Source organism: Salarias fasciatus, chromosome 17, assembly GCF_902148845.1.
Source record: "Salarias fasciatus chromosome 17, fSalaFa1.1, whole genome shotgun sequence".
Lineage (NCBI taxonomy): Eukaryota > Metazoa > Chordata > Actinopteri > Blenniiformes > Blenniidae > Salarias > Salarias fasciatus.
Window position 1 is genome coordinate 9,684,755 of NC_043761.1, and position 21,950 is coordinate 9,706,704.

At 43.1% G+C, this 21,950-nt stretch overlaps 1 protein-coding gene across 9 annotated transcripts in view; it reads right to left on the reverse strand.

Moving 5' to 3' along the window:
- The window catches only part of dock4b (dedicator of cytokinesis 4b), a 109,505-nt gene that overhangs the window by 19,338 nt on the left and 68,217 nt on the right, over positions 1-21,950 (reverse strand). For 4 of the 9 annotated variants that reach the window (XM_030113824.1, XM_030113823.1, XM_030113818.1 and 1 more), the window contains exons 24-43: positions 21,513-21,649; positions 19,165-19,299; positions 18,162-18,269; positions 16,896-16,990; positions 16,146-16,221; positions 15,760-15,860; positions 15,601-15,659; positions 14,780-14,928; positions 13,938-14,023; positions 12,262-12,288; positions 11,699-11,794; positions 11,523-11,583; positions 10,686-10,779; positions 10,404-10,552; positions 8,758-8,844; positions 8,542-8,646; positions 8,145-8,286; positions 5,869-6,035; positions 4,244-4,330; positions 2,134-2,310 (exon numbers count right to left, since the gene is read on the reverse strand). In XM_030113824.1, coding sequence (XP_029969684.1) covers positions 2,134-2,310; positions 4,244-4,330; positions 5,869-6,035; positions 8,145-8,286; positions 8,542-8,646; positions 8,758-8,844; positions 10,404-10,552; positions 10,686-10,779; positions 11,523-11,583; positions 11,699-11,794; positions 12,262-12,288; positions 13,938-14,023; positions 14,780-14,928; positions 15,601-15,659; positions 15,760-15,860; positions 16,146-16,221; positions 16,896-16,990; positions 18,162-18,269; positions 19,165-19,299; positions 21,513-21,649 — 2,138 coding nt within the window. The remainder of the gene's footprint in view (positions 1-2,133; positions 2,311-4,243; positions 4,331-5,868; positions 6,036-8,144; positions 8,287-8,541; positions 8,647-8,757; positions 8,845-10,403; positions 10,553-10,685; positions 10,780-11,522; positions 11,584-11,698; positions 11,795-12,261; positions 12,289-13,937; positions 14,024-14,779; positions 14,929-15,600; positions 15,660-15,759; positions 15,861-16,145; positions 16,222-16,895; positions 16,991-18,161; positions 18,270-19,164; positions 19,300-21,512; positions 21,650-21,950) is intronic. The other 5 variants (XM_030113819.1, XM_030113820.1, XM_030113825.1 and 2 more) reach the window with 3 other exon arrangements.

The window sequence follows — 21,950 nt, forward strand, 5'->3', positions numbered from 1 at the left end:
TCACAAAAAAAAAAAAAAAAAAAGACGTAAATAAAAAAAAAGAAAAAGGGATGGCTCTTCTCTCAAGGACACAGCTGTAAATCTCCAAAGAAACCAAAAAAAGAGGAAGGCTTCAAACCCATGCGGACACATAGATCTCCGTCAATCAACTAGATTTTTTCTAAATTCCACAGCAGGGGTGTCAGCAGTGCCAGACACAGCCCTGTTTTATCGGTTTTATCAGCAGGAAGAAAGCTTATTGTCAACTCCAGATTTTTCTCCCCTCGATTTTGTGAGTAGCTTCCAAAAGCGTTATGTAAAGTAATTCTTCGAATATATTCTTTTGAGAGTTATATTGGCAAAAAGACTGTCGCTTCTTAGTCTGCAGGATTTCCTTCAGCAGCAATTCGCCCACACCCCCCATGGTCTAGATTATACAGTAATGCTGATGATGATGGGTAAAAGGTTTATATCTGGTCACGGTTCAACACAGAGAAGATACTAACACCAACAAATACTACACTTTGAATGACCAAACACACAAACAGCCTGAAACTAGTGGTTTCTTTACACCTATCCTCCAAAATCTGTGGAATAACTCAGAATATGTACAACAAAACCTAAAACAGAAAATTTAAATACGTTCCAGAGAAACATCCTTGGATGTAAACTTCATAAAAACAGCACAAGCACTGCTCACAAGATCACAAGAGCATTTTTTCCTCTTTAATGAATCAGCACGCAACAACCAGATAAGAAATAATATGGTGCAAACGACCTAATAAACTTTTTATAGTTTAACATGCAGCAGGGCTACAGTTAAACTCTGTTTCAGCAGGATATTCCATCCGGAGAAACCTCCACAAAACGGCAGCAGAAATAATCAATAATCCTCTGCAAATGATGGAGATTTCTCATCGGGCTGTGGGGAGTGAGACCTCGCCATGGAGTGGCTCAGTTAATCATTAGAAAAGTCCAATTAGAGATGGAATGCTGAGGCGGAGGGGGAAATAAATCAGACGGCATTCCCCCCTCAAGGGTTTCAAATCAAACCAAAGCAATAAATCTGAATATTAATAAAGACAATTTCTCCTTCATTTGTGGCAGCGCAAACCTCTGCAGCTGTCAATCGGCGCGAGGCGGGATAATTAATAGATTTACAGTCTGCGTGATGCATTCGGCAGAGAGAGAGAAAAAAAACGCATTTGCAGGGAGAGCATCTGCGTCCGGCTCACGCCGAATATTCAAACCCATTCCTTACAGTGTGCCACGCATGAAACTGCAAATGATGTGCGATAGAGAGCGGTCGGTGGTCGAATTTCACCCGGAGAAGCGTCATTTGTATGCATGGAAGTGGATGAAGACACAATCCTGCGGACGGCTGGAAACCCCGGCGCGCTGATGTTGGCACCGGGCGGAGAGCGACTCCGGTGACCCGGAAGCTACTTCGTGGCTTCATCAGTATCCTGTTAGAAGCCGGCTCGGAATACAGTAAACAGTAAACGCGCCCCGACACCCCCACATGCATGCTCACAGCGGTTGCTATGCGACACAGTGCAAGTCGCCGGGTCCACTCAGTTTGCCGAGGGTAAAAAAGCATTTTTCTTGTGCAGACGCTCAGATGTCTTTTTCTTCAGTTATCCTCGCCGTGCGGTTTATTGTCGCTCATGAGGAGGGGAAAGGCGGCGGCGAACGTTTGTCACGGGGGATCGGCCATCTTTCAGCCGTCCACGTGAATCCGTGCATCTGTCAGTGAGCACTTCAGCGGATAACAGCAGCTGCATAAACACTCCCATCTCATTCATTTACCGATTATTAGCCATCCATCTCTCCGGGCCGCCCGACTCTCATCCCTCCGACCGACACTTTTTGAGCCGACTTCCTTTTTCTCGTTCACCCGTCCGTTCTCACGTCACCCATCCATCTCCGTCTCCCCCTGCTCATCCATCCACTCGGTCAAACCTTCACCCAGCCGTTCATGCGTCCATCCATCCATCTGCTCATCCGCTCCACCCCCCCCCCCCCCGCCAAAAAAAAAAGCCTCCCTTTCCGCAAGTCTCTCAGCCTTAACCCACCTTCACGTTTCATTAAGCAAACTGTGCGCCGTTTGCCTCCATGTCTCTAAAACTCCCCAGCCTCATCCCCCGTTCGTACCTCCTGGTAGCGAGCCAGCCCGCCGTTGACGGCGGCGTCGATGACCCCGTTGAGGCACATGGTGAGGGGGTTGATGTTCTGCATCTGCCGGCTCTGACACTGGGTGATGAGCGTGCGCAGCTGCAGGTTCTTGTTCTCGATCACCTCGATGGCGTTCTCCAGCGGGCTCACCTCCACCTGAGACCGGGGAAGGGAAGGACGTCATTTATGTCTGCTGGGAGCCGTCTAACTCCTGCAGGCCAGGGGATCGCAGTTATGGCTGCACGACAGCGTAATTACATTATTTCTACACTTTTCAGCACACTTTAACATGGATTCCTATCCATTTTTTTTTTTAATCATAGCTGATATAATCTAAAACCAGACATGCTACATTCAGCTTTAGTGGGAGAATCACATGCATGTCACGTTTAAGTGGATCTTAATGGATTCATTCAGTTCCTGATTACGTTATTTTAATGTTCAGCACTACGATATTTAGTAGGAAAAAGGGTTAATGAACTTATGAGCCCTCTTCAGAATGCAGTCTGTACATATTTTTGCACAGCCAGCAGCCACCATAAGCTAAAAATAATAATTAATTTTGCATATTTAATGAGATTCAAACATAAAATTTGAGGAAAAAAGGCACAAACCATTTAAAAGCTGGATGTTGGTCACGATTGGGCTAGAGACTAGACTTTAGATATCTAATACTGAAAATATATCTGAGGCTGAAAGATGATCCTGCAGTTTAAACCATGGTAGGTACAAGCAAAAAGCTACCAAAAGCTAATATTTCTTTTTATTTTGCATATTTTGGCGAAGGGCATTTTTCCAAACATTGGTCTTGGAACGAGTGTTTCTAGAATATTTTCACTGAAAACTGTCGCTGGCCTAAAAAACCAAAATAATCCTCTAAATGATGCTCCAATGCTCAATAGAGCTGAGGGGAACTGCCGAGTTGGGTGATAATTATCTTTTGGTTCATCACAACAAGCACACACTCAGAGAAAATGACCGACCGATAATTTAGACACAAGTGTAGCGGCTTAGAAATGAACGACGGGCCGCATTTGGCCACACGCATAATCGCTATGTGGTCATTTTAGCTTTCATTCATTCATGGAGGCTCCAAAAAAAAAAAAAAAAATAAAATTTCTGCTCCAAACAAAGCTTGATCCTTGTGTTAATGAAGCTTTTTTTTTTTTTTTTTTTTTACCAGTTCCCTATAACCATCATGTAGTAACGCTGGGTTTACAATGAACAGTTTCACACCAGCAGCTGTGAACTGAGGGATGCGCTCAAGCCATCACAGAGAAACACGCTGCTGTGCTGTGCATATGCCGGACAACGGCATTTAAAATCCACCCCCCTCTGTGTGAATCTGAATGAAGACATTCAAGATTTCTTGTCATTCTTCAGTTGAGTTTTTTTATTTTTTTTTTTCTCTCCACCTGTGAATAAACTTGCAGAACATCTGAGGTTTGCTCAAACTGTCGTCTTACTGCAGCTCAGCAGTAAAATAGACGGAGCTATAACTGAATGATCATCTGCGCTTTCATTAGACTATTGCTCTTACTGCTTTTATATTGGTTTTTGATGATCTGAAATGTCATTTTAACGTCCCTCCAGCGCTTCATTTTAATGTATTTCCTAGTTGTTGTGGAGCTCTTTGTGCCTAAATGGTACAACACAATAAACCTGCCTTGCTTAATGCACTGGAGTTGTGTTAAGGATGATGGGGATTTCGGGCAAAAAACTAACACAAACAGAAGTATTGAGATGGAAAAAAAAAAAAAAAAAAAATCCTAATACAAATGGCCTTTCTTAAAAGTTGGACATGTCGGCAATCAAAACGAAGCAATTAGATTTTAAGCACGGTGCCCAATCTGTCCGTTGGAGGAAATAAAATGTCGAGTAGCCCCAAACCCATGACCCGGGTCATTATTGTTGTTCGATGTAATGACTTGGATCAATACCTGGATATTGGCTGGCCGCACTCTAAATTGCAACCCGCAAACTGAAAGTGTATTACGGTGTCCCCGGAGTGTGAGATGACCGTGTGTGTGTGTGTGTGTGTGTGGTTATATCTTCATGGTTATTTCATCGGTGGCGGTCACACACTCACCAGCTCTCTCTTCTCCACTTCAAACCAGCGGGAAATGCCGGGAAGACTCTGCACCAGAGTCAGCGTCGTCCGCTCCACCCACAGGCTCTGCATGGAAACCGCCACACATTAGGAGAAATTAGCAAACACAGCAGAGAAAAGAGCATCCGCATTTAGCCCCGCTTGCAGCGTCTTTCTGGCGGACGGCGCGCGATTTATTGACTGTTAGGGCCTTTGCAGGAAAACACGATGAGCACACCTACAGCAAAACACCCACTTTTTGACGCGGGTCAGATGCCACGTCTCATATATCGTATCATCGTTCACATTCCAGCACTTACGCTGTCAGCCGGCGCACTTGTCAACATGCCAACGCCTCACAAGGTCATTCTGACAGCATGTAAAGTATAGAAACTCCACCGTTCGCCGCAGGCTGTTAGCATAATAAATCCACCTGCACTGTTGCATTCAATCCGCTGCAAAGTTGCCAAGAAGAATAAAGAGATCGAAAGCTGGAAAATACTGTTTTTACTATTACTATCAATAACAGCAAAGACAAACTTTGCTCAAGTGATCGGTAAAACACTGCTGTCAATAGGCCTGATCCACTCCTCAACTTTGTTTTGCAAACAGTCTCGCACCAGAACGGTGCATGAGGAAACCTTGCTTCTTTTGTGTGGTGTATTCTTCCATTCAATATTTTGATCCCTCATTCAAACACACCACGATCCAGCTGCCGACACAGTACAGGTCCTTTTTATTTTAGGATCCTTTCAGGACCCGGCGTCTTGCTCAAGGACACTCCAAGAGAGCACACGGGCGCTGACATGCTGTATTGATCTCGTGTCCTCAGGTTGCAGGCAGGTCTTCCGACTCACTACACAGTCCTGCTGCCCTTTATTGATTTAATGCTTTTTTTTTAAGGCTACGAAATCCACCTGAACACCACTTGGAAAAAAAAAAAAAAACATGTATTACAGTTTAAGAGCAGGAAGTTTTGTGTGACATAATAAAAGCCTTAACCTTTCAGTAAAATGTTATTTTCTTTCTTTTAGAGAGAAACATTGGTGATTTTTTTTTTCTGTACAACTCCATTGTGACTGATTGCGCCGTTTCCTCCTGACACCAAGCAAAAGTTTACCACGCACATTATTCCCACCTGAGGGCCAGAGATCCCCAAGCCTGATGGAAACGCGATATCATGATTAGATTTAGCCAAATAGCCTTGATGGAAGTGAAATGAGAAGACGGCGTGAAGCGTGTGTGTATTAAAACTGAATATTTATGAGAATAATATCGGGATCTGTGTGGTGGGCGGGTGTGTTTAGAGCATGTGCGAAACGGGCGGAAAAAGACTTCATTTACACTGAACTCAGCGTGGTTCGGACTGGCGTTCCGCTTTCAAATGTATAATTACTCACGCCGCAGTCGTGGTGAATAAAACATGCGCTGTACACACCCTATTACCTGATCAGCGGTTCAAACTATCACTACCTACACAGGGCATGACGGATGATTGTAGTAAATGGAGATTTTTCACATCAGGCTTTGGTGGGAAATATCAATGATCACAAACGCAGGGGTTGAGCTGTTGTGTGCATTAGCCCGTCCGCCGGCAGTGGGTTTGTTTTTCTTGTGGCTCATACCTTGAACTCGTTCTCCTTGTCTTTGGTGCCCTTGTGAAAGGGCCGGTCGTACCGGAACCTCCAGATGTGGTTAAACTTGTAGAAGCTTTTGATGTTGTCGGGCACCCCGTCTCTCTGCAGCACGTCCTGACTCTCTGGGATCGGAGTCACGGCGTAGATCTGCAGGTCTGAGAGCGGCGCGAGTTAAGGGCAAAGTGCTGGGAAAGCACGGCAGGTGGAAAACAATCTCTCAGTGACCTGAAAGAACATGAGACCTTGAGTGAGAGTGTGTGTGTGTTTTTTTTGACGTAAGCGCGGCACGCGCCTCTGTCCTCTAATATCCTTTGTGTTTCATTAGTCAAGCCAGAGACCGCGGAATTGTATTTACATCCACACGGAGACAATATCCTGCCAGGCGAAAACCCAAAACCTGAAACCAAACCGCACTTCAAGAAAGCCGATGGCTCCAAAATCAATAACTTCTCCGTCTCTTAATAACCAGACAGAGAATCCCGTCTCGCCAACTGGTTTGACCTCCCTCTTAATACACTCATAAAACACTCCTCCCAAAAAAAAAAAAAAGTACACCACATGCATTCATGTACTCACATCAGAAGGCTCAGACCACAAAAAATAACAAAAAAAAAAATAAACAAACATTTCTTTTCATTTCAGAAAGGCCGGCATGTCCGAGCGAGACGAAAACCGAGGGAAGTGATTCAGTGTCCGTCCTCATCACTCAGCCTCACCTTTCTTATGGGGAAGTCTGCACCGGTGAGTCGCTTATGAGAGGAAGGACGGCTGACATGCATCAATTCCCACCCAGGAGCCGTGTAACAAGGATCTACAGACGGGCGAGCAATCACAGAGACTATTTATCGCAGTTATGTGGGAATAACACAGCGGCGTGTTAATTTATTCCCACCATCACATGTCAGGCTGCCTGCTCCCCCCTCTCCTATATAGGCCAACAGTTGTCCCATACATTGGCTGTGAATTATTAAAACGGCCCAACAGACTGCAAGAATGAATATGAAGGAGGCGTGGGAACGAAGAAGACTTCTTGTTGTGAGGGAGGGATTCGACTCAGAGCTTGCAGGCTTGCTTTGAAAGAAATGCAAAGTGTGCGGGATGGGGCGTGTCTTTTTAGTTCGGGGACTCGCAGGACTGCTTGTTCCATATGTGTCAGTGACACAGAAACAAAAGATGACATACAATACTAACCATTTGTTAGTGTTGCAGTAAGTCACTGATCCTTGGCTTACATATTTCAAGCCATTATCAACACGCTTATCGATATTGAAGGAACATGCTGCCACTCTTAGCATTGAATTTATTTTCATTTAACATGTAAATTGCCTCATTTCCACTCCAGAAGTGGCTCCGCATCAACTTCTCCTGGTTGCCCGTCATGCTTGTTGCCATTTATCTTCCACTAATATTGTGACAGCGTCACTTCCATTCAATACTTTTTATTTATATACATGCAGAGATGTGAAAATATAAATGACTTGCGGAGATATCTAGCTGTGTTAATCAGATTTCTTATCACAACAAAGCATATATTACATTCTATTGTAAGCTCCAGCCATTATTGTGTTTGCTATTCAGGCCAAATTTGCTACACAACCGATGAGGGACTGGATTTATAAAACTGGACAGCAACACTGAGAATCAGATCCACTCATATTGCTGCTGTTTTCCTCTTCTAACTGATGTTTCTCAGCAAAATAAGAAGGAAAAAAGAAATACATGCCAAACCGAACCATAAAAATGTTCTCCACGCATGAAAAAATGATGTCTGACTAATGTTCCATTCCAGAAAATATTAAATGTACTTGTTGAAGTAAGAGTATTAGAAAAGCAAAAGTGGCAGCTGCTGTTTTTTTTTTTTTTTTTTTCTTTCTCAGTCAAGCTGAATTTCATTCCTCAAAGCAGCAAAAACTGTATGCCGAAAGGTAATTGTCCCTCGGTGAGAAATTGATCTTCAGGCTTTCTGTTTCTGCACACACACACAACCACAGTGTGTCTGATTGCAGCTTGTACGACATCGTCTGCGCTGCTTTGTGTGCACGTCTCTGAATGGGCCTTTGATGATGGCGGGAGAGCGACTCCAAGCAAAACAGGGAGGTATGAATCGTGTGTGTGTACATATGCATGTTTGCCCTGCTGTCAGATTGTTTGCATTGCCACACACACTCAACTCTGCCTGCTCAGCATGGACACGAGCACGTCCAGGCCGGCCCCCCCCGCCCCAATGAATTTTGCACGCGTCTGAGTTCTGCGGCCAAGGATACACTGTGCATCTGCCTGGTAGATGGTCTGGTCCGGCTGGTTGACGTGCTGCATGGCGATGGCGTGGGGGAACTCGTTGAGCATCCGCTGCTGGAAAGCCTCCAGCCTCTCGTAATCATGGCCGCGGCACACAAACTCCTTATTCTGCAGCGTGGAGAGAGACGGCGCAAGGCAGCGTGAGGTTAGCTTGACATCTAGTGGTCGCCGGCGGCAACAGCAGCCTCCGTCTGCAGCCTCCTCCTCGTTACATCATTACAAGCACCGAATAGCAGTTGGTGAATGTCACCTTACACTGATGAAGCCTTACGTAAGGAGGGCTATTTCTTCTTGCAGGTTGGAGGGTATTACTTTATTTTGAACATGCCATTCATGACAGAGAGAATAAGAAGCTGTCTTTACCCGGAGGAAGAAAGGAAACTTCTTTCCGTAGAAACCCACTCTGAAGAATTCGGGTTCTAGTCTTTGCTGATCCATGATCTTGTCATAGAGGGAGGCTTCCATCATCTGGGAAAATCATGCATACATGAAGCAGAATTAAAGATAAAACTAGTTCTAATTTCTTGATTTTTGTGTGGTCAGGAGTTTAATTCTGGAGGAGATAATCTGACACCTTACCCTCATTTTGCTCAGGTTCCTGTAGTCGTAATAAGACTCATACTGGTCAGCCAGCTCTCTGCAAAGGATGATGCCATTCTCCCAACACTGCAGGCACAGCAACACAAAAACACCCACTCAGTCATCATGTTCACTGTGAGCACTGTCAAAAGACTAGGAAGAAAAAAAAAAAAAAAAAAATCCTTCATCAGTCTGAGTCACTTTGCTCTGCAGCGGTCCTGCAGAGCCGCACGGCCACCACTGGAGGGCAGTGGGGAGTCGGCTATATCAGTCCAATGCAGCCTCCTCATGCAGGTACATGCAGCTTCCCAACCATCTTGCTAATTAAATGAAAAGCTTTCCTTTCCCGCTGCCTTCTAATCCCGGCGCGGGAGCCCTGGCAGATGGCACAGCGAGTGAACGTGAAGGAAAATTGGACTATGAGTAACGAGGGGAGAGGTTTTAACGATTCTGCAGAGCTGTGTTATTTCATCGGGGATGAGTAAAGCAATTTTTTTTTTTCTTCTTTCTTCTGTAGAGAGAGTAGAGAGAGCAGTTTTGTCGGGTTTCCATAAAGCTACTTTCCCCTTGAGAGAGAAGCACAACAGCGTATGTGGCGAGGATAAAGAAATAAAATTGGAAGGGAAGAGAGAGGACGGGAGAGCGAAAGCACTTCAAGAGCAACAAAACCAAAGCACAAGACTGGGAACTGTTTCTAAAGTGACTCTGCATTCATGAATCAGCAGCGCTCTGTTAAAGCTGCCAGCCTCACCAGCTGCATTTATAGGGTCACTTTTTTTTTTTTTGTCGATCTCATTTCATGATTCAGACTGAGAGATCAGATCGTTCCTTTTATAAGAACACTGAAGGAAATGAACAGATTGATGCACTGAGTACATTTTCTGAATCAGTCAGTGGCTCGGTCCCTAATGCAACAATGATTTTATGGCAACAATATAAGATATTAAACTGTTTTTAAGTATGTTAACATGTAAATGCAACTAGTTGTGTTTTGCCACTGAAATGCACATAAAGCCATCAGCGATCAGCTGGACCGATCTAATCAGATAGAAGTGTTTACATGTTGCAGGTTTCTAATCGGATCGCTTTTGGTCTGTAACACAGGTAAAGTTCTTTTTTTTTTGCTAAAATCAGCAGGTTTCCTGCTTTCCCAATCCTGCCGTCGTCGTCTTCCTCCACATCGGCGGTACAGAATATTGTGGGACAATACGGGGTCCGCTTTAATCACAGCCGCCGGCGACTCGTCTGATTACACCGAGGAGGTGTTGACGCCCCGAGCCGCAGTCGCAGCTCAAGACAGGTAGAAATTAACGACGCGGCTTACACGGCCTCCTTTTTGGAAATGGATTTCATTACATGTGAGCGACGTCACGACGGCGTGAAGCGAGCGGAGAGACGCAAACGTCCAATTAATGTTCTGCCAAACTGTCCACACCTGCAAGAGCTCCAGTCACACAGTGGAGGAGTCACTCGAGGAGTCGGCTTGATCATAAAAACGAGCGTGCTGTTGCTTCACGCTGTCAGAATGCATCCACTGGCTTCCTACAGCGTTCTACAACTTTGTCATTAAAAAAAAAAAAAAAAAAAAAAAGAAAACGCAACCTTTGATTTCATTATTCTCTCCCCACGCACGTGCAAAAGCTCACCTTCCCCCTGTCGAAGTTCTGCACAATGGTGAGATGCAGATACTCTTTCCTTTGCCACTCGCTCTGCATGGGGTAGTTGAGGAACTCTCTGAGGGGCCGGTCGGACCACTCCAGCAGCTCATCATACAGCAGCAGGGTGTACGACGCCTCTGTGACACACACACACACACACACACACACACATTATGATAATCTTAAAGCAGCAGTCAGGAGGAATTCGGGGAAATCAGGAAAGAATCAATCACAGCACTCGTCCTGACCGTGAGGCGCTCGCCTTCATACCTGTGTAGTTTTGTGCTTTCAAGTGCAGGTCGTACAGCTTGTGGATGTAGCGGATGTACATCTCCTCTTTGTTCAGCTCCGTCTTGTAGAAGTTCTGGCAGGGAGAACGCACAGCCAGGGTCAGGGACATAAAGTGCTTTAAGGTGCAAAGCTGCTCCACAGCAAAAAGGTGCAACTGTGTGTTTTTGGATGCCGGTTTTCTTTGCAGGGACTTCTGATCCGTCTGCCTACACAGGCAGGCGCTCCCACAGATGGCTGCAGCTCCCAAAATAAATCCTCTCACAGACGAATGTAAGATTACGTCGCACATACCGCCACGGAAAATTACAACACCTTCCAAAAACACACTGTAGTTAATTTTCAATCCGTACATGTTCTAATATTTGCTCTGTTACGCCACCGGTCTGTCAGACCGTTAACTTCGAGAGACAGACAATAATACCAACACCCACAGGCAAATTTAATCATCACTGTTAGTATATTTCATTCCTGTAGGTTTGATTCTCTTATTGATGTCAAAAATTGATTTACAGTTAGTTTTTTCCATCTTTTCAACCTAATGTTGTTTTTATACGTTTCCCTCAATGAAACAGGCTGAAGTTGCCTACAATTTTCAATAAATGACTGTTTATAAGCTGTATTTTGCTATTTTTTTTTAGGTTATATTGATTATCGCTGATTAATAATGTGGTCTAAATATTCAAATTGGATGGTAAAAGCTGTTTTACAGTGCGAAGTCAAATCGTGGAGAGAAGAAGAGAATTTTATTCCATTTTAAAATTCATATAAATCTCCACACACACACACACACACACACGAGGAGATTCTTCCACTCACCAGTAAACTGACGGTACAGCCAATCTTTTTACCATCCACCTCTCCCAGCTTCATGCAATCCCTGTGACGACACCAACAGAAATCACAAAAATGACCCGGGGGGGGGATAAAAGCGCGCCAGCGCGGACGGACGCCCGTGAACGCGTACGTGCGTGCGTGCGTGCGTGCGCTCTCACCTGTAGTCCAGCAGCCTCTCCATCAGGCGAGTGACGGTGGCGATCAGAGAGATCCCGCTCTCCCTCCAGGTCTCCCTCTCAATCTTCTTCAGCAGGCTGAAGGACAAATAAAGGAAGACAGAACAAGACGGAGAGATGTAAAGACCGGAGGAGACGCGGGGCTAAAGGGAGAGAGAGAGAGAGAGAGAGAATGGGGAAAGGAACGGTGATGGAGGAAATTACTGAGAAAAGGCAAAAGGAAGCGAAGCAAAGAGGAAATCAATCTCAGTCACACCAGTGTCACCTGTGCTTGTTGGCCCGCCTGCAGGAGGACAAGTAAAACACAGAGGTGGCAGACACAAACACCTTCGCTGATCCGCCGATCGCCACCTTAATAGACTTTTTAGAATTGATTGGCGACGGGGACAAACACATGAGAGCCAGAATATTGCAGCTGTTCCTTTTTTTTTTTTTTTTGGGCTTAAATCACGACCCGGTCAGCGACCTCCCTCCCACCCCCCCCCATCACCACCACCACCACCACCACACAGACGACACTGAGAGAGCAAAGGAGAGCGTCTTACCTAGGGTACGGACCAAACAGAGGAATTCTACTCCAGGCGGGAAGCATAGGCGGAATAAATTAATATTAATATGATTAATATCAGCACACACACTCGCACAGGTTAGCTTAGGGGTTAGTGGAGTTAGAAAGAGGAATACTCAATTAAAAAGAGAAAGAAAGGCTGAATCGAAACGAAATTATAAACTCAAAGTGCAGTTTAAACAAAAAGGCAGCATAAACTTAACCTTTAATATTCATAATCTTTAATGCATTCACTGATACTGTCGATTAGAGATCTGGCTTAAAGGTCAGTCCCTCCAGGATTTCACAGCATGTTTTTGCGACGATCGCGATCAAGAAGTTTCTCTGGTGGAGAATCAGGTTTAGTCTTGACCTTGAGCAGGAAAGGCATCCAGCATAAAAACTACTCAGGTGTGTGGATGCAGGATGGAAAGTTTGGCTTAAATTAGCAAGAAAGTTTGGATTTTCTAAGGCTGAAGAAAAGATGTGGGGACGATTGCAAATTAATAGTCATTACTTATAATCTATGTAAAGAATTAACATGCAGGGACTTCGTGCTCTGTCTTATGTGTGCTCTTAAAAAAAACTTAGATTTTCCTGTTTATTTATTTATTGTTACACTTCCTGATGAATGTCTGCAAAAATAAAGCTAGGTATTAAAAAAAGTTAAATCCCTTGATATCCTAAAGTTGTAATAAATATGTATTTAATCCACTAAAGTGTGACTTTCTGGAGGGGCTGAAATATAAAGCTTTTGTAGTATTCAGCAGCATAACAACCTATAGTGTCATGTTTCACATTTAAAACAGTGAGGAGGAGTATGACTGACTATGAGAGACGATTCACACTTTAAGCAGATGCAAATTGATAAACTCCTTGTCGAGATCCGACAGATTTACATCTGTGTGACAGTCGGAGAGACACGCAGTATGCATGTGAATCAGAAATATGGATTTGCTCTCCACAAGAACTCGAGTTGAAATGAAGGGAGTCCAAATATTAGTTGCTTGGTCGACGAATTGGAACACACACACACACACTTGCGCGCACACACACAGTATAAATAGCATGTGCAAACACTAAGCATGCAGGAGCACAAACGTGGAAACACAAGGACAGAGTGGACAAAGAAGACCGGCCACAGAGGAGGCACGAGTGGAGATGAAGGCGATCAAAACGCGCGTTACTTACCGCTCATTACTATTTTATCATTCACCTTGACATAAACAACTTCAAACAAGGCTCTACCCGCCGCCTGTTTTCATGAGGAGGTTGTGAATTTCAAAGGGAAAGGTGAAACCTTCAATTTCAAAAGCCACTTTTCTGATTAGCGCTGCGCTCTGAAAGCAAGCTAACCCACTTAACAGGGGTTTTTTTTTTTTTCATCGAGGCAAAAGGAGGTTTCTTTGAACTATAACGACGTTATCCGAGCTCTGTGGGTTTTCAGGGTTAAACGTTAATTTTATCAGGCGAACACTTGCCGGCTGAACAGCCATTTAGGGAGGTAAACACACTGCGAGCTGAAGAAACAGACCCGACGAAGCCTCGAGTGTGCCTCGTCGCTGACGTCAATAGACGCCGTCCTTCCATACAGGCCTCGCTTTTTAAACCTCCTGATGAGCTTCTTTTTTTTTTTCTTCTCTTTTTCTTTTCGGTTTTCTTTCACAAACTCACATGCTGTTGAACAGTTCCCTGTATGTCTCGTCTCCTTTGCCCTCGGACATCAGGCTGTCCAGCTTGTCAATCAGCTTCGCCTCCACCTGTGAGGGAAGAAAACTGCCAGTGTGAACAATATCGACAAGGAAGAGAACAGACGGTTTAGAGCTCCAACCGAAAGAGCACCGCGCGTCAGTCAGCTCTGTCCAAACACGAAAACGGTTTGTGAGTTTGGATGGATAAATGCTCGACTCTGTGGACCAAACTAACCTTAATCAAGGACAAAAAATAAAAACAAGTTTTCTACATTCTGCACTAAAGTTAAGCAAACACGGAAAAGATGAAGGGCATAAAACACAGAAAAATCTGAATTTTCACAATAAATGCCTACAATTCAGCCAAAGATTACAGCTTCACACGAGGAAAAGCATGTGAACATTTGGTGTTAAATGGGTGAATACTACTATTGCATATATGCATGAGCGTTGTCAACCCTGCTGTGCGCTAAAAAGAAATGTGTGCATAAAACCGGGGCACAGAAACCACAAGAGGGACGCATTATTCCACTCACCAGCAGCAACAAATGTGTTGTTTGTGTAAGATAATCGCAAAAGCATGCGACTACATGTTGTAATCGAGTGCTCTGCGAGCTCCGACTGTGGTTTTTTTTTTAATCTCACAAGTTTACTGTGAATGTTGTCCTGAATATGGAGACACTGAGATTATCCATCAATACATATAAAGGCAATGATTGATCGGGTTCAGATGGGAAGGCAGCTTTCAGTGACCTACAATTAAATTCATGGCTGCATATCAATTTTAGGGAAAAGTGAATTTATTTCTCCGGGAGAGCGACAAACCTGTTTGAAATTGCCACTTCGTCTCTGCTCCCAGTCCATCATGTCGTGGAAGATGGGGATCATGACATTTCTGAGATCGGGCTGCGGCACCAGTGTCACCTCCAGGAACGGGCCAATCATGGCCGGGATGAAGTTCAACTTGTGTTCCCCTGAAGAGAAGATGGAGGTCAACGCAAAATATGAGCTCTCGCGTCGTTCGAGCCGCAGCTACTTTCAGAAACTTCTCTCACAATGAAACCTGTTATTTGGCAGTAGAGCCCTGTATTTTTTTTCTTTTATTCAGACTGAGTACAGCGCAAATGGAGACTTTTATTAGACTTAAAAAAATATATCACAGTTCAGGTAATGTAATCAAGTACATCCAGCAAAATACACTTCAAATTAAATAAAGCTATTGAAAATGACTTTAGTTCGAAGGGCGCTTCATAAAGACAAAAACAACCATAAATACAAAAAAAAAACAAAGATCAATAAATACAAAGTTGCACAGATTCAGACAAGAACAAAAACATCCAGATGAATCACAATAAGGTATTGAGCTAGTTGCCATGGAAACAACTAGTCTTAGCTATAAAGAAAATTGGCGAAGGTTTTTTTTTTTCTCTTCTTTTTAGATTCCATTAGCTCAGGTACAGTTTATTCTGCTGATGTTAAAACATCGCGCAGTCTTGTGTGTCAGAAATGCAATAAATATGCAAAAGAATAACAGCAGGAGGAGGTCTGCTGCAAAAACAAAGGCAATGCAATCATTCTGACATGAGAGTCAAAATCCACGTGAAGTACGTGCTCTGAACCTTGATTTCTTCTTAATATCAACTCACCTAAATTCTGCCACATGCTGAAAATCTCACAGCCCATCATCACCCTCATGTCTCCGTACCTGCACGACAAAATATGACCGTCAAAAGTGTGCGTTTGCCGGAGGCAAGTACTGAGTGTGTGTGTGTGTGTGTGTGCGCGTGTGTAAAAGCAGCACTCACTTTTCTAGTATCTTCTTCCTCTTGGAGGGTGAAAAGGACTCCAGCTGAAGACAGGGCTGGTTGATAAATATTACCGACAGATAAAAATACGAGTCCCACACCTGTGAAGTGACAGCAGCAGAAAACTCAGGAAGCAAAGGACATATTTTACTACCATTTCAAAGTTCGTATCAAGCTGTTAATCAATACTATTACCTCGAGCACAAAGAACCGTCACAGTTTTGCCATATCCTAATTAATTTATAAGTTTCACTGCTAATGCTTATCCGCTCATGTTTCAGTGGAGGATTTTTTTTTTTTTCGGCTCTGAATTCGAAGCAGATAGAAAGTTCTGCAGCCGGATTTACTTTGATCTACACACAAACAGCCCGGCGCGCTCCTCCTACCTTGTAGTCGAACTTGTCATTGAGGAAGTTTTTCCTCAGAGCGTCGGAGAGGTAAAGGACGGTTGTGATGATGACACTGAAAGAACAAGGGAGAGACAGAACGCGGCGAAGCACGGGGAGGTTACTGTGTCATCCCGAAGGCAAATGTCTTCCTGTGAACCGCTCACGTCGCATCTGAGTGGTTCTTTTGAAGAGTGATATGAGATAATGCAGACACATCGGCACCGACATTGCATGGAGCTAAAGGACAGATTATATTGAGGAAAAAGGTAAAAAGACCAAAGTTTCAATTCGCTTTTCAATTCTTCTGAAATAAATATTAATAAAAGAAAAATATGTGGTAATGTTGGAGAAGTCAGGTTTTTTTTTCCCCACTTTGAATAAATAGACCTTCATAGCGAAGTGAATAAAAGCTTCATTGACTTTTGTGTATCGCATTTGTTTGTTTCCAAACTGAAACAGTACATTAACCTTGGAGTCACTGTCATTTTTCAGTGAGCATTTTCCATCACTATCACTTCATCTTCTGAAATATAGTCAATATTTTCTTTTCTGAGCTTGATAGTTGAAATAAGGATAGGGCACCACAATAAATGAAAAGTGCCCAATTGATGCTTATACTGATAAGTTTAAGACACAAAATATCTAATGTCTACAATCCAAATTCCATATATACATATTTATTGGCGAAGTTCCTGCCAGTTGCACAGTTTTTCTATCCGTTGCGTGTGAAAATGTGTGTAGCCTCACTTGTTTGTGACCAATCGCATTACTGTCCAGTCTTTAGGAAACATTTCTGGGCGGATAAGGATTCTGAAGACTGTGAAGATATGAAGAAGATAGTCCTGCAACACAAACACACACACAGCACAGAGGTTATCAGAGGAAATTCAGCACACGTTTAGTCAGGCTCCATCTATTTATCTGATTTCCCGTTTCCAATCCACATGGGGCGAGGAATTGAATGAAATACAAAATTTCGGACTGCTGAGAGTAGAATGTGCAGAAAATGGATTAAACGCTGCTTGCAGCCTAAAAGTGTCCCCCGTCATGTGATTTCAAAAAATGCATTAATATAATATCAAAATAATTCAACACAACAGCAAAAATGTGAACTGCAAAAATCAGTGATGAAGATCTGCTCCGTGGAGGTTCTGACGATACATTTGGGAATACTGGGAGAGATCGATGCACCTCAGTGTGGTTGTGACCTTTAACACTGTCTACACCTCCAAATATAAAACTCATAGATGGAGGTAACTGCACCTAATCTCATATGAATCAAACCAAACCTGTCAAGAGTGAACACAGCTCTACTTAAAAAGAAATCACACTAAAGTAACCACAACACAAGCACGGTGCTGTCCATGGTGCTGAAATGCACAGTCCTGACTGCTGTCTGAATATTCACTCAATCATCATCATCTCTATTCTAAATCTGAATTTGACTAATCTTTCTTCATTTATATCACTGATTGCTTCTTTAGCTTTATCTCTAAACTGCTCATTCTTCGCCGTTCTGATAATGTACTCATTTTTAATATGAAATGTCATCATCTTGCAACTGTTACCAAGAGACCGATAATTTTCAGAACATCTGATATTTACACGCTTCCTACAAATTCAACATGTGACTTCATAAATTTCCCTGTATAGCCATTTATCTGACTGTCGCACTGTGTAAACTATTAAAATTCATTATTCTGCACAACTCCCTAACTGTAGCTATTTTCTTTGCAAAGTATGTAAACAATGTTTAAATGAGTGCGTCACTGTATTGAATTAAGTTAACTTATCAGCAACATCTGTTTCCTAATGAGCCTTGATGTGTCAAGTAATTATACATTATTTTTAGGTTCAGCCATTATAGAGGAAAACAGAGATTATTAATTTATCTTTGTTTTTGTTTCACAAATTCATGCACAAACACAAACGAGGGTAGAGGGTTTCGAGACGCACTGCCAGGGACGAAGCAATACTGAGGGAAACGAAAAGATGAAAATGTGTCGCTCTCACCCTCAGGTCGTCTTTGCTGCTGAACGCCTGCAGCAGCTGCTGGTAGTGTCTGTCGCTCATCTGTCGCAGCAGCGCCAACAAACAGGCCACAAACTCTCCCTGACAGGTCAACAGATAGCGACGGGGAGAAAACTTTGTGAGTGTCACTACAGATGAAAGCAATACAGAACCAGGCAGGGGGATCTTATTAGGAAAAATACTGAATAATTCATCGTTTCTGAATTATTTGAAAGTGCACGTTTTCCAATTAAGTGCATCAATTTGCCCCAGTAATGCACGGACTGGGGATAAGAGTGGCAAAGTTAGGGCCATTCTACGAAAAGACAATGGTGTTTATGCAACTGTAGGTTGCCACATTCTTATTTATTAATGGAAAACAATGTTCCTCTGGGATAAAACTATTCCAAACATATTTTACAGAAACAAATGGAGGGTCTTTTAGAGGTTAACTACAAAAGAACTAACCAATTTTATAGCACTTTAAAGGAGTACCGCGTAAAATTGAAGTCGACCCCCTGTTGTTCATTAAATGGCAATTTTTTTTTTTTTTTTTTTTACTGATGTTAGGATAATTTTATCTCATTCTGCTTATTATCTGAGTATATATTGACTTTAAACACAAGCAAAAAAAACATTGCATATTGCTTTTTTATCTTCAATAATTCCACTAACAGCAACCGGGTCATATTATTATGTGACTTTATTATTAACGAAAAAAGGCCAATCCTCCTTCAGTTTTACTCTTCCCACAGTGGTGATGATGGTTTCATTACTGTCCACCTCACCGCCACCTTCTCACACACACCGCGCCTTGTCGTAAACCTTAATTATTGGCATTAGTTTTAATAATGTTAGTGAAAATTAAATCACCAAAGCAGCGGCACAATTTTAAGCCTCTAATTACTCTTGCTCACTTTGTTGGTCCCAGAACAATTTACAGTCGGAGACATGTGCGCGCTCGTAAGCATGCCACACATGTATTTTTTCGGGAAAAGACACGTACTGTGACATCCTGGAACTGAAGTCTCATGGCTGGTCCAGCAGGCTGGGGCCTGTTGCTAATTTCCAGGATGGTTCTCAGCAGAACTCCCAGCAGGCTCTCCACAATCAGCTCCACTTCCTCAGACACCACAGGCTCCTGCACAACAGGGAAACACCCACTTCAAAATAAATTCCACATGACAGGTTGCTTTCAGGGAGTAATCACATTCAAGGCAACGTTTTAATAAAGTGAAAACTAAATCCTCAAGCGCATGTGAATTGGTTCAAATCCACTTTTGCAATTTGAATGTTAAATAATGTGTGCGTGGAATCTGGCACAACGCTGAAGTGCTTGCAAATAGGCTCTTGATTAATGCTACGCGCGCTTTGATCACAAAATCAAGTATATTCTGGTGTGAAGGTCAACAAATCTCTTTCTTAATGTAATTACTGCTCTTTACACTTGTGGTCAAAGTACAGCTAATAAATCTATCCAAAGGTGATAATTAACCGACCATGATGTCGAGATTTCGCTGAAAAGAGACATGAATGAGTTTTATGTGCATAAAAAAAAATACATTTGCAAGGGCTTTTCAGGATTTAGCTGCATCACAAGCCTTTCAAGTTATCATAACATCTTTTTTAAAGGGCATTATTTGGTTCAGCAGAACCAATCACAAAACTATCTCTCTCGCCCCTTTGAGATTCAGATGATTTAAACCTTAAAGTTTTTCTTTGTTGTGGCGCCGAGTAAACGTGATGAAAATGCCCGTGTTCTCCCAAAAGCACAAAACAATTACCACTGGAAAAGATTTAAATCTCGACATAAAGCCGATTTTAATAATACCTTCTGCTGCAAAACACAGTGAAATGATTTTGAGGCTGGTTTGTTCACAGCAAGGTAGTTCGCTTTCATGGCAGGTTCACCGATATCTCTCTGTGTGTTGTCTACTTTTGTAAAGAAATGGGCTATGACTGGGCTAAAAAGTAGCATGGTGGTCAACAGATGGTTAAAAAAAACTGACAGCATTGGCTTCCTTATAGAGCGCAAGAAATTATGTTAAATTTGAAAAAGAGACACTTGGGTTGGTCTGAGACTCCCGAAAGTGTTAGTAATGCACGAGATGCTGTGCAGGGACCCATAAATATGCAAACATTCAACTCTTTACCCAAAATGACTGAGAGCCAAAAGTTTGTGGCTCCTACTCTGTATTTTTTTTTTTTCTTTTCCCAATCACAGTTTTAATGAGTCCTGAGAAAGTGACAAGAGGAACGGAAAAGTTTCCGGGTGATGCGGAACATCGCAAAACTTATAAAGGTCCACGAATAAAGAGGAGAATGGAAGAGGATGAAAGGGGGAGAAACACAAAGGGGGAAGAGACAGAGATTAAAAGCAACTCAAAGAGAGTGGCGGATAAACTGGAGGAGTGTGTGTGTGTGTGTGTGTGTGTGTGTGTGTGTGTGTGTGTCTGTCCAGTCTCCCCCTCCTGACAAGACAGACAGGTCTTGGACAGAGTGATAATGAGAAGGAGCCTCACTGGCACATTGGCTGCCACTGCTGTCACTTCCCTTTAGATACGGTGCCAGTCGGTTGGTGTGCATGTGTGTGTGTGTGTGCTGTGTGTGTCTTTCTCTCACCACGAGCTGCCCCTCTGGCAGCAAGCAGTGGAAGCCGTGAGACACACACAAACTGGTATTTCCATCACTTCAGGGGACTTTACATCGACTTACATTCAATTCCTTTCCCTTTAACTTCAACTGAACTCTAAATTCGTCTCACCTGGAAACATGAATTCACATTTCAACCTTTTAATTGAAATTACGGGGGTTCGATTGTCCCTATATACATTCAGTGCTGTGCAATATGAGGGTGCTAACAGAATTATGTCCTCACAATGAAGGGAAAGTACACACACTCGAAGTGGCTGCCACTTCGACAATGCCCACTGTTAAATTGATGGTTCTCATTACTGAACCGCACAGCTGCCAATGTCCCTATTACCAAGACTAATTGACCATATACACATAACAAAGCAATCTGCTGTTGCAATGTACTGGCTGTGGCACTGCTGTGCCTCTACTTCCTGCAGCTTCCTTCCACTTCAGAGTTATTTTCCAGTTATAATGCTCATAATTCTCATGCACTGCCCTGTAAGTACAGAACACTGTTTAAGAATTAGGAAATGTCAAAAAAATCACTCATGCAGTTTAACTCCACGCAAACCTTTATCCTAAATGTGAAACTGAGCACAATGCAAAACAGAAATGTTTCAATTTGAGATGATCTCAGTCAGAATCCAGAATCTTGATTCTTAAATGATGCCCATGTGGGGCTGAGATGATGGTTTTCGCATCGTTTGCGATACCCACCGTGGTCCCGTTTTCCTCCTTCTTTAGGAGCGACAGCATGCTGGTGAGTATGCGCGCGCACATGACCAGGTCTCTCTGCTCCTGCATGTGGGCCTGGAGGACTCGGAGCACCACGGGGAGCAGGATGCATCGAGACTCTGCAACGCAGGCAGGAAAAACCTCGATAAAAACAATGTTAATAACAATATACACGCACAAAAAAAGTGAATTTTCTTTCATTTCCTTTGAGGCCGTCAATCCTTGCGTCCTCTCTGCGGCCATAATGTAATTTTTCAGTGTCATTACAGCATCTAATGTGACACTTGTGCAGCGATAATGTGATTTGGGTGAGGGATGTTTTTTTGCCGCACGGAGCCTTTGGGAGCTCGCTAAAGAATAAAACACTGTCACCATAATTTGCTTCATTCATTAACAACAGCTTAATGATGTGGAGTTAAG